Source organism: Cololabis saira, chromosome 17 (genome assembly GCF_033807715.1).
Source record: "Cololabis saira isolate AMF1-May2022 chromosome 17, fColSai1.1, whole genome shotgun sequence".
Lineage (NCBI taxonomy): Eukaryota > Metazoa > Chordata > Actinopteri > Beloniformes > Belonidae > Cololabis > Cololabis saira.
The window spans coordinates 16066884-16081907 of record NC_084603.1 but is presented as its reverse complement, the minus strand read 5'-3'; the positions used below and the strand labels follow the sequence as shown (position 1 = coordinate 16081907).

Here is a 15024-nt window from a genome sequence, read left to right as displayed (position 1 = left end):
ATTTTCCAGGTGGAATTGCTGTGTTTCCTGTCTTGCTCCATGGTAACCGCGTCGACCTTGACGCAGCGGCGACTCCGCAACGCCGAGCAGAAGTCTGTCGGTTCGTCTGCAGGAAACACAGCTGATGTGAGTCTTCATCCGAACATCTGCAAGTATCCGAGCAGGCTGGGTGTCCTGCAGCCCTGGTCCTTCTCTGCCAGCCCTGCTCCAATCCTCCAATCCTCCACAGACTTTCCCCCTGACTGGCTCCTCATTTCTTTATTTCTAAGGGACAGATAGGGCGGAATAAGGACCGGGCATGGCTGTAGTCTGGTAAAAGAGGAGGGGGTCCAGCACAGAGGGGCAGTTTCTCTGCAAGAGGCGAGGAATGCAATCTGAGCATCAATGTTTCACTGGGGCAAGTGGAAGAAGAGGATGGGAGTCAATAGTTCTTCTAAGAGACCCGTCTTCGACGAAAAGGAGGATGGTGAGTGCGCTGCAAAAGTATAAAGCGTCCGCCAGACGTTTTTGCACGATGTTTGCATGACTGTTGGTGAAGTTGTGGGAAATATTTATATTTATATTCCTCAGGTCTGCATTTATTGTCACATTTTATGGTTGCACAGGTGTAAATGTCCAAAACTAGGTTGTCCAAGTTTCAGTGCACGTTTTTTTCTTCCTACTCTTGAATCTTGGAGGCGTCACGTCCAAGTTCACACTGCCTTTTTTATGTATTACTATTATTATACCATGCAGAGACAATAACAAGCAGCTCTATATTTACATTTTCTATGTTTTCACTTGTGCACTGCATAAGATGCACGGAAAGTTTCCATGAAGACAGAAAGAACAGCAGTCTAAGAAGTGGAAACTGACATGTCTGTGCTCCTGCTGGGAGAAACATCCCCAGCAAGCTTTAGAAATGTGCAGTCTTGAAAAGACAGGGTGGTAATTAATCAATCAGAGCAAGATTAGCTCCGTGCATTGGTGCAAATGTTGAATCAGGATGTGCCAGATTCTCTTTCATGGACCGAGAAACTGTTGCTTGGAACATTTTTTGGCCAAAAACTTGAGTAAATGAGGTCATTTCACTGCAGGAATGTGGTCATAGGATCTGTGTGTGTGTGTGTGTGTGTGTGTGTGTGTGTGTGTGTGTGTGTGTGTGTGTGTGTGTGTGTGTGTGTGTGTGTGTGTGTGTGTGTGTGTGTGTGTGTGTGTGTTACAACGATAACCCAATTAAGTCTAGAGCGTTTTTGTCCGTCTCCTTGAGTGAAAGTGTCCAGCATGGATCAGAATCAGAATCAGGTTTATTTAAGGCAGGTCAAACAAGACGGGGAATTTGACTCGGTTATTTTCGCTTAATGTACAGTAAATAGACAAATGACAGCTCTTATTAACATATATACAATTGTTTTTTCTAAAGTGAAAGGTGCAGCAGTATGAGATAGACATGGTTATTGAAAGGGGCATTGTTACAGCATATGATTGTGGTTATTATTATTGCACAGTGATTGATTACTCTGAGAGCGAGAGAATGCAGAGGGAGATGGAGGTGCTGGTTCTACACCTGGAAGTAAACGCAGGCTCCTTCCAGACCTTTACGATGGATGTCCAGATGAAACCTGGTGTGTTTTTGTCTCTGTTGAACATAAGTGAACGATAAATGTTTCAAACGTCCAGAAGGACAGCAAAGTCAAGTCTGTGCTTGCACCTCATCTCTGACGTAGTCGTGAAACTCCTTCTGGTGAATTTTAGAGGGAACGTACACGTAATTTTGATGAAACTAACTCCTTTCAGCCTTTTTCGCTGTGCAGAAATGTGGGCTGCTAGTTAGAAACTGGAGAATAAGTTTATTTCCCCTGGTGTTGGCACTAGGCGCTACTGTAGAGCAAGTCCACCCATGAAGACCTGCACGTCCTGGGGCCGAACACCAGGGGGCGCAGTCAGGTTCTTACGAGCGAACTCATGAAAAGCAAGTGGAAACGGGGAGTCACGCTCTTAAGCTTGAGTTATGGTTCTGCGTCAAAACGACGCCGTGCCTATGGCGTGTGGTTTTCGTCCACGCAGACCACACGCCGTCACTGACGCCGTCACTGACGTGCACCTCCCGAAAATTGTAATCACGCGTCGAGGCGACGCAGACCACACGCAGACAGAGAGGGCTGTGATTGGTTCGCTTGGAAGCAACGCATTTCCCGTTTCCGGTTTGAAGCAGTCGTGAACTTTCAGCGCTCTTTTCTTCGTGTATGTGTGATTTTTTTTGTTTTGTTTTTTTGCACAATAGTTGTCCTTATTTCTTTGATTCACTGTGACCGGAAAAAGTCGGGTAAACCATTCAGGAAAAGATCACGAATTAGCGGTCACGGGGGGTACTGCACTGCGACGAAATGGAGAGACGGAGAAGTCCAAAGGTTCACGACGGCGTCACGGTGACGCCGTGTGCTCTGCGTTGGTTTGACGCAGAACCATAACTCAGGCTTTAAGGGGGAGTCACGCTCTTACCAGTAAACTTTCTGGTTGGGTCATGTTTCCAAAGTTACCTAGTTATCTAGTTGCTCCCCTCTTTTAAACGATGCCATCGTTGGCACCAAAGACAGACAGACTTGCGTGGACTACAACATTAGTGTCAATCAGGGTGAACAACCTCTCATCGTAGTTCCTCACTAAGTTGGCACAAGTCTGCTGAGACCAAGACATAAATCTTAGGCTCCTTCCACATTTCCTCAAAGGGATTTCTTGACATTATTGCTATTGACATATATTTCTAAGGATCCCATGCACCAGCGGTTTAGCAGCAGAGCAGAGCTCGGAGATGCCGGTTCACCTCTCCCCTTCAGATTAAGGCCACATTTACACATAGCCGGGTATTTACAAAAACAGATATTTCCCCCTCTACGTTTTGAAAAATATCCTCGTTTACAAGAACCCGCATAAATACGCTGTTAAGCTGCTATGAGCATCCAAACCTGCAGGGGGCAGTGTAACGAGAAGATAAAGTCATGCTAGCCAATCAGAATCGTCCAAAAAAACGTCAACAAATGACACTTGTGAAGCCTGAATAATATGGTTCCGCGTTAAATCGACGGCGTAGCCTACGTACGGTGCGCGTCGCCGCGTAGCCTACGCCGTAGGCTCTGCGTTGGTGTAACGCGGAACCATAAATCAGCCTTGACTTCCAGTTACTTCCAAGATGAACGAGAGTCTTTCGTTTGGAGTGACAGAGAAGTGGAGTTACTTTTAAGTGTGACTTTAGAATATAAAACAGGTAAAATACAAGAAAATATTGACGGTGGCCAAACAAATTGTAACCACAGGTGTCACTCATGACGCTGGTGACGTTTCTGTCTCATAATGTGACGTTCTGAAGCCTAAATGTCCGTTTCCCTCTGTTTACAAGCAAACGTGAAAACTGAGTTTTGGAAAATCTCCACTTTGGCCGGAGTTTTCAGAAATGATGGTTTTTGGTGACTTTGAGCTTCGTTTTCTTGTAAACGAACGGCCAAAATGCATGAAAACGCCACCGTTTTTGCTTCGTGTAAACGGGGCCTTAGAGGCTCATGTCTTCACTTCTTGCCAGGTGGGTGTCTCACCGTAGCCGGAGCTAATGAAGAGCTTCTACGTCAGATGGAGACGAGACAGGAAAACGCTGCTCGTTGGATCGATCGCTCAGCTGTGCTTTTGAAGCCTGAAATCGCTAATCGCTAATCACTTTGACCTTATCAGTAATGAACGTTGGCATCACGTGGACGCAATCGACGGCGGGGGCTGCGTGGCTTTTAATACGACTGTCAATGTCAGACTGCTCACCTTGGGCCTGCGAGGCGCCGGCGCCGCGCAGTCGGAAGCAGCTGCTCCGCTTTTAACCTGGTCGTGGTCCAACGTGCTGCTGGGAGCTGATAACAGCCCAGCAGCTTCACGATGCTCACTTCCACTCTCCACGTCTCTACTGTCTGTCACGTCTGCTGGAAGCTGCAGCTCCCCGCTGGCTTCCTGGGAACCGGCGTGCGGCCCGCGTTAGGCTCAGAGACGTAATGGAGCGGTCAGGTTGGGGGCCGTGTTGGCCGGTGGTTTGAGCAGCAGAGGACGGATGATTGAGGTTCTCTTCCAAAATCAAACGGTCCAAATCATCCCCCCTGTAAAACTGCTATCCCCCCTTTCCATCCCTTATGTCATTTCATCAATGAATGTGGTTTTACTGCTATTTCAACATTTAGAGTCATCACCAGAAAAATAACACCAGAAAAATAACTTATTTGACAATTTTCACCTGTTTCAAGTACATTTTCACTTGAAATAAGTAGGAAAATCTGCCAGTGGGACAAGATTTATCTTCTTATTACAAGCAAAAAAATCTTGTTCCACTGGCAGATTTTTCAAAAAAACATTGAAAAATGTTTGACCTTTTTTTCTTATTTTTTTTCTTATTTTTTTTCATTTTTTCTTTTTTCCTTTTTTATCCTTTTTTCTTCCTTTTTAATCTCGACATTTTGACTTCTTTCTCGACATTTCAACTTTTTTCTCAACATTTCGATTTTTTTCTCAACATTGTACTTCAACATTAATCTCAATATTTTGATTTTTTTCTCAACATTGTACTTCAACATTAATCTCAACATTTTGATTTTTTTCTCAACATTGTACTTCAACATTAATCTCAACATTTTGATTTTTTTCTCGAAATTTTGATTTTTTTCTCAACATTTCGACTTTTTTCTCAAAATTTTGACTTTTTTCTCGACATTTCGACTTTTTTCTCAAGATTGTACTTCAACATTAATCTTGACATTTCGACTTTGTGCAAGTGCATAATGAATGAATGAAAAAAATCTTCCCCCAGATTATTCAAGGATGAAGGAAACATGTAAACTGCACATCTTTTTCCATTTTATTTTTAATTTTGTAAAAGATTTTGATGTTTGTCTTATTTGTATTCTTTTTTTGTGATTTCATGACCGAAATAAACTAAACTAAACTAAAACTGAAGATCTAATCTAACAGCTTTTGGAGAGGTGAATATCTTCATGTCCTTTAGCTTAGGACAGGAAGTTGCGGTAAAACAGGTTTTTACTCCCAAAAAACAAATACTTTGCTTCACTCTGCTCACGAACTTCAGCGGAGCACGACATGAAATGTCTTGGCAGAGAAAGAGAGAAGAAAAAGTCAGTTAATTAAATCCGCTCTGATTTAATTAAGCAAATAGGTAAAAGCCTCCCACTGGAAAAGTGCTGCAGTGATTAATGTCTCAGCTGCAACAAGTTATTTAACCGAAACAGAGAGGAGTTTCTTAACAGAAAAAATTACGTTACTGCCTTACTTTAGGACCCTGTTTCACTTTTATTTGCTTATTTGTTTACATGCATGCAAATCCGGAGACCTCTCAAAGCCGGACAACTATCGAGGCATCAGTCTGACATGCATTGCTGCGAAAATCTACAACCGCATGATCCTAAACAGGGTCCGGCAAGCAATTGACCCACACCTGCGGGTAAATCGGAATGGCTTTCGAGAGGGGCGAACTACTACAGCCCAGATCTTGGCACTTAGGAGACTGATAGAGGAGGTTGAGAAGAACAACCTGTCTGCAGTCCTATGCTTTATAGATTTTAAAAAGGCATTTGACTCGATCCACCGAGGTATGATGGTGAAGATCCTCAAGTCATACGGTATTCCTCCCAACCTAGTCCGAGCAATAGAGACCATGTACGCGGGAACAAGGGCCAAGGTGGTGACCCCAGATGGCAGCAGCGAGGAGTTTGACATCCTTGCTGGGGTTATGCAAGGAGATACATTAGCCCCCTTTCTCTTCATCATAGTCCTTGATCATGCACTCAGGAAGGCAATCAGTGGGCGAGAGCAGGAACTTGGCTTCACGCTAACACCAAGGAGGTCAAGTCAAAAACCTGCAGTGGTCCTCACAGACCTTGACTGTGCAGATGATATCAGTTTGCTCTCTGACAACGTGGAACAGGCACAAGAACTACTAAACAGGGTAGAGCTAGAGTGTGCCAAGGTTGGCCTCAGGTTAAACGCTAACCCTAACCCTAACCCATCACCTACAACATTCCACCAGAACATCAACCTCTGACTACAGCAGGAGGCACTGTGCTGAAAGAAGTTGATGACTTCAAGTACCTGGGTTCGTGGGTCAACTCAACTGAGCGAGATCTAAAAGTGAGGAAGGCACTTGCATGGAGGGCCCTGAACGGGATGACAAAATATTGCAAAATATTACTATATTGAGATTAAACAGCAAGTATTGCAGCTAATGATGCTGTAAGGACCAATCAGCTCCCAGAATGCTGATAGAACTGCTTTCAGAAACATCATGTGGGTCAGAATTATCAAACAGATCCAGGGAGGAAACAGAGGCCGTATGTAGTCGGTTTTATTTTTTCCCACATTCCGTTTTTATTTGTTCCATTTTCGGTCTATTTTGGTTTTTAATTTTTGAGCATTTGGTTTTTACCATTTTTTGCAAATGTAACCCCAAGACAGTATATAAAGTAATGAAATATTTTATGCAATTATAACCTAACACTTTAATGTTTTCATACCTTTAAACATATTTAAAGGCAAAAACATGGCACCAGTTATTCTCGTGTGCAAAAAAACATTCCTTTTTTGGGGATAAACAAAAGAATAACCAAAAGTTGTAATGTAATGATGAAAAAAAAAAATACATAAATAAGTAAAAGAAAAAAAAATAAAAAAAAAATCAATATTTAGACATATGAATCGATTTCAATTAATATGAGAATCGATTTAGAATTGGGAAATCGATGTTTTTCAACACAGGCCTAGTTACGAAAGTACCGGATCGGGGCTCGGTATCGGCAGATACTCAAAATCAAATGACCCGGATCGAGGCCAAAAAGACCTGACCGGGACATCAATACAAGTGATGGAGGAAATGAACAGGACTTGTTGTTGTGAGGGAGAGGTGCTGCCGTCCTCCGGGGAGACGAGCCTGAAGAAATGCTGCCTTAAATCGAGCGGAACCGCAGATTAGGTGAACATGTTTGTTGTTTTTTTCCCTTCTTTGTCTTTGTTTTTTAGCCCCGAGGAACCTTTGAAGTATTCAAGACGTGTACCCGATCCTGAATGCAGGACATGCTGTTGATTGTGTTTCCTGTTTCTTGTTATGTTGCTTCATTTGATCATTCTCCTCCAGCCAAGAGCACATTTCCACTTCTGTGGATAATACACTCCTCTCCTCGGTGTGTGTGTGTGTGTGTGTGTGTGTGTGTGTGGATCCTGGATAAATGTGTAAGCAGCGGAAGCAGATTTGGTGGAGGATAAAGATAGATGCTGGAGAGATGGTTGATTACTGCCACTGAATACTGAGCTTTATTCATCCTCGTCACAGTCTCGGTTTCTCTCACTTTCTTTATGCAGCAAAGCATCATGGGAGTCTGCAGCGAGGGGCCGGCCACCCTTTTGTAGTACGCCTTAGAAGTAATGCAAGATACTGGACACGTGTCCTGGTAGAGGTGACGTCAGGTTGATAAGTGCTGGTTGACGGTTAGTGGAGTTTCTCAGATTATATTTTTAAGCCTCTCTGGGTTTGACTTTGATGTCCAGTGGGAAGTACCAACGGGTGCAGGAGAAACTCTGGGTGCCAAAAACCAAACCCGGATCGAAGACATCCGAAATGTAGCAATTCCACTTCTGACCAGTATTTCCGCACCATTCGGCGCACTGATAAATAAGGCACATGGTAAACCGCGAAACCAAAACACTCTGGTAAGTCGAACTTTATTCAACTTGTTCACAATAACTCAGAATATCGTTCAGTTGTAACTAAAACAGCAAAATACTTTCACATTTTAAATCATTCGTCTTCCATGAATCCAGAAATAAAAAGTGGAGGATGTAAGTGTCATACTACGTCCTGTTGCCAGCGATAGCAGACACCTGAAGTTAGTGTGAGGTTGGATCAACCTTGGATTCTAACATTTGATTATAATGGTCTATGACAGTGGTTCTCAACCATTTTTCAGTGATGTACCCCCTGTGAAATAAATAAGTACCCCCTAACCAGCGCAAAGCACTTTTGGTTGTAAAAAAAAGATCTAAAACAGAGCACTGTGCCATCAGTAAGTGATTTATTAAACATAAAAATATTGCTGCTATGCTTCAACCACGACTCCATCGTTGGTCCAAGTGATTGACAGGTGAAGCCAGGTGATTGACAGGTTAGGTGGAACCATCCTGGTGTGGGGGATACTCTGCGGTTTTAGGATAATAAGTTGAATAGCCTACTCCTGAAGATAAAATTCATTTTATGAATTTAGACTTATATTTTCCTCAATTATTTATGAAATATTTATTCTTAAAGGATTTATTCATGGATGCTACTTTTTAAATATATGTATATTTTAAAATCTCACGTACCCCCTGGAGTGCCTTCACGTACCCCCAGGGGTACGCATACCCCCATTTGAGAACCACTGGTCTATGATACAGATTTGAAAATTGGGTTTACGCTAAAAAATCTGACGTTGTCATCTGATTACAGTAAGGTAACGTGGACTAGATGTTGGATGATGGTTGCTGGCAATGCTACATAATTAGTTATCTAACCAAGGGCCGACTTTAATGTGTCTGAACGGTCCGAACATCAATCAAGCGGTGCGACTTAGTAGCTACCAAAGTCACTAAAACTGCACTATTTTTGAGCGCAGTGTTCCACATAAAACTGGTTTGAGGTCAGTAAACATCCAGTAAAAACGATTTTTTAGAATGGCATTACCTAAAACACTCATGAGCACTATGTTGTCACTGTTTCAACACAGCAGATCTATATGCCTCCCTGTGGTCATGGGTGGTATTTCTACGTTGAAAATGTCATGTGATTTAACGTAACATTTAAATGGGACGCTGGTCCGACCTCTCAAATGGATCCTCCTGCTGTTCGATCACCTGGTTTTGAAAAGGAGGAGCAAACCGTGAACCGATTTAACCACAACGCCGTTTTCAAAGACGCCAGCAGTCGATGTTACATCCTCGTTAACTTATGCTCAAGTTCAGTCTGCTCGACTTCACCGGGGCAACACCGAGCACGTGTTCACGCGGTTTCATTCATCTGTAATCGGTGGAAAAAGTGATTTATGAAGGTTTTCTATCCAAACGGCTGAAATAAAAATGGCTTTGAACTTTGTGCCTGTCAAAGGAGCCGCTGCTGCTGACGGGGCTCTTCCATTCTCAGGAAGTTGAAAGGAGACGAAGCTCAGTGGAGGTTGAGATGAGAAATGGAGCCTGTTGGTGGAGAATCTGAGGGAAGACGGTGGCGGTGCGAGCGCTCACAGCGGTTGGAAAGTCTTAAAGAGCCTTGGAAATCAGGCCGTGCGCTACGTCTCACACGAGTGTCAGATGGGCTTTGATTTCTTTTCTGTGAGAGTTAGACGTGACGTGAAGTTTAGCAGCTGAAAGGAGAAGCAGCTGCAGGTGCCGGGAGTGTTTTCAGCAGTTTAGCTCGTGTTTGTTGCTGCGTTTCTCCGCCGTAATCGTGGTTTCATGTGTGTGTTTAGCAGCTGCTGTCGGCCCGTCCAGCGGTGTGTTTAGGCAAGAAAAGTTTATTTGTATAGCACAATTCAACACAAGGTAAGTCACAGTGCTTTACATCAACATTGTACATGTATGTATTGCTCAGTGAAACACCTGGAGCAACTCCAGGTAACAGTTGAAAAAGAGCTTAAAACTCTGAAAAAATGATTTGACATCAATAAACTGTCATTAAATCTAAGCAAAACAAAATTCATCATCTTTGGAAACCACAAGATTGACAAACAGATCAAAATCAAGTTCGGCGGTGTTGAAATCGATCAAGTGCATGAAAACACATTTCTGGGCATCATAATTGACAGCAAATTAAACTGGAAACCTCACATTAATAACTTAAGATCAAAATTATCCTAAACAATAGCTATACTGTACAAAATGAAAGCAAATTTGGACCAGAGCTCACTGTATCTACTGTATTGTTCCCTCATACTTCCACATATCAGTTACTGTGTGGAAATATGGGGGAACAACTATCAATCAGAATCAGAATCAGAATCAGAAAGGGGTTTATTGCCAAGTTTTCACACAAGGAATTTGTTATGGGGATTGGTGCAACACAATACAAATATAAAAACAAATATATAAGAGATAAAATAAAATAGAATGAAATGTATACACAATAAAAAGTATAGACAGTAAAATAAAATGTAGACCGGAAATGTACAAAATGAGGTTTTAAAGTGCCGGGTGAGTCTGTACAAAAGTGACTTAGCAACTTAGGATAGGTAAAAAGTATAGACAGAAATGTACAATGAAATGTAAAGTGCCGGATATGAGTCTGTGCAAAAGTTACAGGATTGGAGTTTTTACGTTAATGACAAACAAATATAAATCCAATATTTCTACTCCAAAAAAATCAATTAGAATTGTCAACCATGTTGAATACTATGCACCAACAAATCCACTTTTCATCCGGTCAGCAGAAATGGCCAAGAACAAATAAAATGTTGCGGTGTATCAGTGTCGGTGAAACTATGGAACCGCCTGGATGAGGAACTAAAAAAAAGTAGCTCAATTTACAAATTAAAAAAAATCATAAATCTAAAATAATAGATAAATATAGAACACTAATATAAATTATCTTCATATTAAACTGTCTAAATTATGCAACTTTCCTCCTGCAGCTGTCCTCAATCGTGAGTGACCACATTCATTTTCGTCTCTTCTTTGTTCATTTTCTTAGTTTTGTTCGTTCGTTTCGTTTTCTTCTTATTAGTAAGCCATGATAATAAGCCATGAGGCTTCAGCCTATACCTTTTTGGTAAAAAAAAAAGGGAAATATATATATATATATATATATATATTTTTTTTTTTTCTTTTTTTCTTTATACCTGTGTGTATACATATATTCAATTTCAATTCAATATACAGTGTGTATATGCAAATATCTTAAATTGTAAATGACCAAAACAAAATAAACTAAACTAAAACTACGGTAAACTAAACATTAAAAGCGGCAAGACACAATTAAACTGTAAATAAAATGATAAGGAAAGAGGCAAAATAATAAAAAGCACAAGTTGTTAAAAAGTAAGGGCAGCAGATCCAGCAGATACATCACATTCTTAAAATGAGAATTACGTTTCTATACGGTCAAAACGTACAAAGACCGGGTCAAATACAGTATAACAAAAGTAATCTGTAACAATTCGTACGGTGAATTAAACCAATTTGACAATTCTACGTCCCAATGGCTACGGTTACATCATGTTTTTTAATTCAGAATTAATTATTCCGAATAAAATAATTCTGAATTAAACTATTTTCCTTCCAGTTTACATGGAAATAGTAATTCCGAATTGAGGTTTACATGGAAAACACGTTTGATCGGCTTTATCCAATTCCTCTTAAGGTCTGGGGGTTGGGAAGGTTCTGATTGGATAGGGGGGCGGACCGGAAGTTACGTGTACCGGAAGAAAAACAAACTTAGCCACTACAACTTTGAAAAGCTCACAATTTTTATGTTACTTGCCATCTGTTCTTTTAATTATTTCCAGGTCCTCCAAGCTATTTATTAAATAAATGGTCTCTGCTCTTGACCACCGTTTACTGCGTGCTGCCATCTTGAAACTTTTTTCTTGGAAAACCAGCCCAGTGGAATATAAGTGTCATGGAGACAAACGGGCGAGGGAACGAGCAGAAAGAAAGACCGGAATTAATTTAAAGAGGAATGAGTGAATACATGATTGCAGAATTATTCTACTCGGATTTAAAATCGTAATAATCCAGCCACTTACTTCGGAATTAAGTTTAATTTGGAATGGCCATTTTCATTCGGAATTAGGTGTTTACATGGTCATTTTTACTCATTTTAAATTGGATTTAATTTTGATTACTGAATGTCTGTTTCCAGGTCTTATTTCACACAACTGACGAGAATTACGTTTCTATACGGTCAAAACGTACAAAGACGGGTCAATGGCAGGATGGTGTTTACGCCTGACTGGCGTCACCTGCCGTCCCCGCTGACGCTCCCGCGGCAGACGTAGTCACCAACGATATCGCTGCTATCTAAGACTACGTTCACAGAAGACTACGTTTTTGTGTGGCTGTTCACATTGTCTTTTAAAATGTGTCCTATATCAGACTCGAGTGTGAACGCATCGCGGCCCTGAACTGACCCGCATGCGCAGAGGAACAATAACAAAGACGTCACACGCAGCACGCCGTCATGCGGCGGTAAACATGGAGGCAACAGAAGTGAGCGTACATGGGGATATTCTGAAGTTGTTGTGTGGTGGAAGCCGACGAAACTGTGAGCAAGTGTTGATGAAGAGGAGGAGGAGGAGAAAGAAAGCCGCATTTTTAATAACCCGAGTGACTTCCGAGTGACTCCCGCCCCCGCCAGCGCAGTATTATGACAACGGTCGCTCTCAAGTGACGTCAAAGTCGCATTAATTCCGACCTGGCTGTTCACACTGAGGTTGCATTGCAAAACATCAGACCTGTATCCAGAGCCGTCTGGGAGATTTTCAAGGCCCTGTGCGAAATGGGGGCTACATTTTTGGGTTTTTCGGGTCGGATCGGGTGTCTGTATGCGCAATTTTAACTCTCCAATTATCAAAATACTGGATACCTTCCCCTGCCTCATCATCATCTGGGCTTGCCTCGACGCAGGGCCCCGCGGCTGCTTGAGACCCGGTCGGATCGTTTGATTTTTGTAACAAATTAATCAAAGAGCCTTTCAGAGAGACATTAAACTCTTCCATTTTCTTTAGTTTTTTTCTTTTTTCATTCCCTGATGGAAATTTCCTGAATCTGTCTCGTTCTCTCGACATTGTGTGACAGTTTGTTCCAACTCCACCCGTCTGGATCAGAGCAGCTTGTGTCTGCGCTTGGTCTGACGCAGTTGTGTTGAACAACAGACACACGCATCATTACACATATATTTATTGATATGCACAGACTAGTACACATTTAGATCTGTAATGGAACGTGACTGTTGATATTTATAAGGGAAAAAATTTGAAAAAAAAAAAAACGCCCATAGCGCGAGGCCCCGTGCGGCCGCACGGTTCGCACACCTCTTGCGGCGGCCCTGCCTGTATCCGATTTAGAACCACATATGGAAGCGACCTGAATCTGATTTGAAAAGATCAGATTCCATGTGACTTGTGCTGTTCACACTGTCATAAACAAATCAGATCTGAGTCACATATGAGCAAAAAATCGGATTTGGATCACTTCGGAACTGCAGTGTGAACGTAGTCTAAGTCTCCTCGTGAGCGGTTTCCAAACATAGACAGAGGTGTTGTTTCCACCCGTCCCTGATGCCCCCGGAGTCGACCCCTCCGTGCTAAAGGCAGCGCCTGTTTTTACCCCGTTGGTTGCTGTTTTCATCACGGATCAGAGCTGTCACAGCATCTCATAACCGCCGCTCCCCGAGCCTCACGCATGCACTTTGTCCAGCTCCCTGGGCTCGTGTAGCCTCGTTTGCTCCAGGTGACGTGCAGGCGATGACAGCTGTGGCGGCGGAGGAGCCGTCACAGAGACGAGCTCAGCGGGATTCTGACAGCGGAGGGCGGAGAGGTCGCCCCGCTCGCTGAGCTGCTCCTGCGCGGCCAGGACGGATTAGGGCGAGACGAATACACCTGAAGTCGGGCTGCGTGAGCCGCTGGAGCGTCTGTCTTCTGTTCTGGGCATGAAATTCCTATTTCCATCTCCTGTAGGAAGGAAGTGAGCAGGCAGGTCTTTGTTGAATATGTTTCTGAGGAGGAACTAGGAAGAAGAAAAGGAGGGTCTGATGAAGCAGGGAGGACTTGGGGCTCTCTTTTTTAATTTATTTTAATTTATTTAAACTTTATTTAACCAGGAAGTCCCTTGAGATTAAAATCTATTTTTCGAGGGAGAACTGGCCAAGATTCTTATTTCCATCACCTGTAGGAAGGAAGTGAAATCCCTTGTCAAAACTAGGAATGGACGATATTTTACCGTTCACGATTTACCGTCAAAAAAATTCCCCACGGTAAGAATTGGACATCTTGCTGTAAAAACAATAAATTCCCGTTGATGATGTTTTTGTGTAAAACTGATTTATGGTTCTGTGTTAAATCCACGCACAACGTACGTGAAGGAAGGAAGGAAGGAAGGAAGGAAGGAAGGAAGGAAGGAAGGAAGGAAGGAAGGAAGGAAGGAAGGAAGGAAGGAAGGAAGGAAGGAAGGAAGGAAGGAAGGAAGGAAGGAAGGAAGGAAGGAAGGAAGGAAGGAAGGAAGGAAGGAAGGAAGGAAGGAAGGAAGGAAGGAAGGAAGAACGGACGGACGGACGGACGGACGGACGGACGGACGGACGGACGGACGGACGGACGGACGGACGGACGGACGGACGGACGGACGGACGGACGGACGGACGGACGGACGGACGGACGGACGGACGGACGGACGGACGGACGGACGGACGGACGGACGGACGGACGGACGGACGGACGGACGGACGGACGGACGGACGGACGGACGGACGGACGGACGGACGGACGGACGGACGGACGGACGGACGGACGGACGGACGGACGGACGGACGAACGAACGAAAGAAGGATAAATTCCCGTTGATGAGGTTTTTGTGTAACAAACATGGCGGATCTGAGTCATTCCAGTTTTGCAGTACAGGTGTAACTCATTTAATTGGTTTTTATTAATTCAATTTAATTGGTGTAGTTTAGTAGCATTTAGTATCTCTTAGAGCAGTGATTTGGCTCCAAATACTGAATGTGGTGATAGATTTATAGTTACAAAGGTGGAGTTGAATTGGTATTTTTTTTTATCGTCATTTTTATCGTTATCGGGATAAATGCCAGAAATTATCGTGATACATTTTTTAGTCCATACCGCCCATCCCTAGTCAAAACCCACCTTTTCTCCTTGGCTTTTAACACTTAGCAAAACAGTTGACTTTATTTTATCCTTTTATTCTTTAATTTAATCTTTTATCTTTTATTTAATCCTATTTTATAGAGGGTCTGCATTGATGTGACATCCCCACTGG

At 42.8% G+C, this 15024-nt stretch overlaps 1 protein-coding gene across 1 annotated transcript in view; it reads left to right on the top strand.

Annotated features, from left to right (window-relative positions):
* The first annotated feature begins 111 nt into the window (after window positions 1-111).
* Window positions 112-15024, top strand: part of LOC133463632 (serine/threonine-protein kinase 32C-like) — a 209542-nt gene continuing 194629 nt past the window's right edge. Inside the window, 1 exon segment of the mRNA XM_061745276.1 lies at window positions 112-466. Within this exon segment, the coding sequence (XP_061601260.1) occupies window positions 385-466 (82 nt within the window). The 5' untranslated portion in view covers window positions 112-384.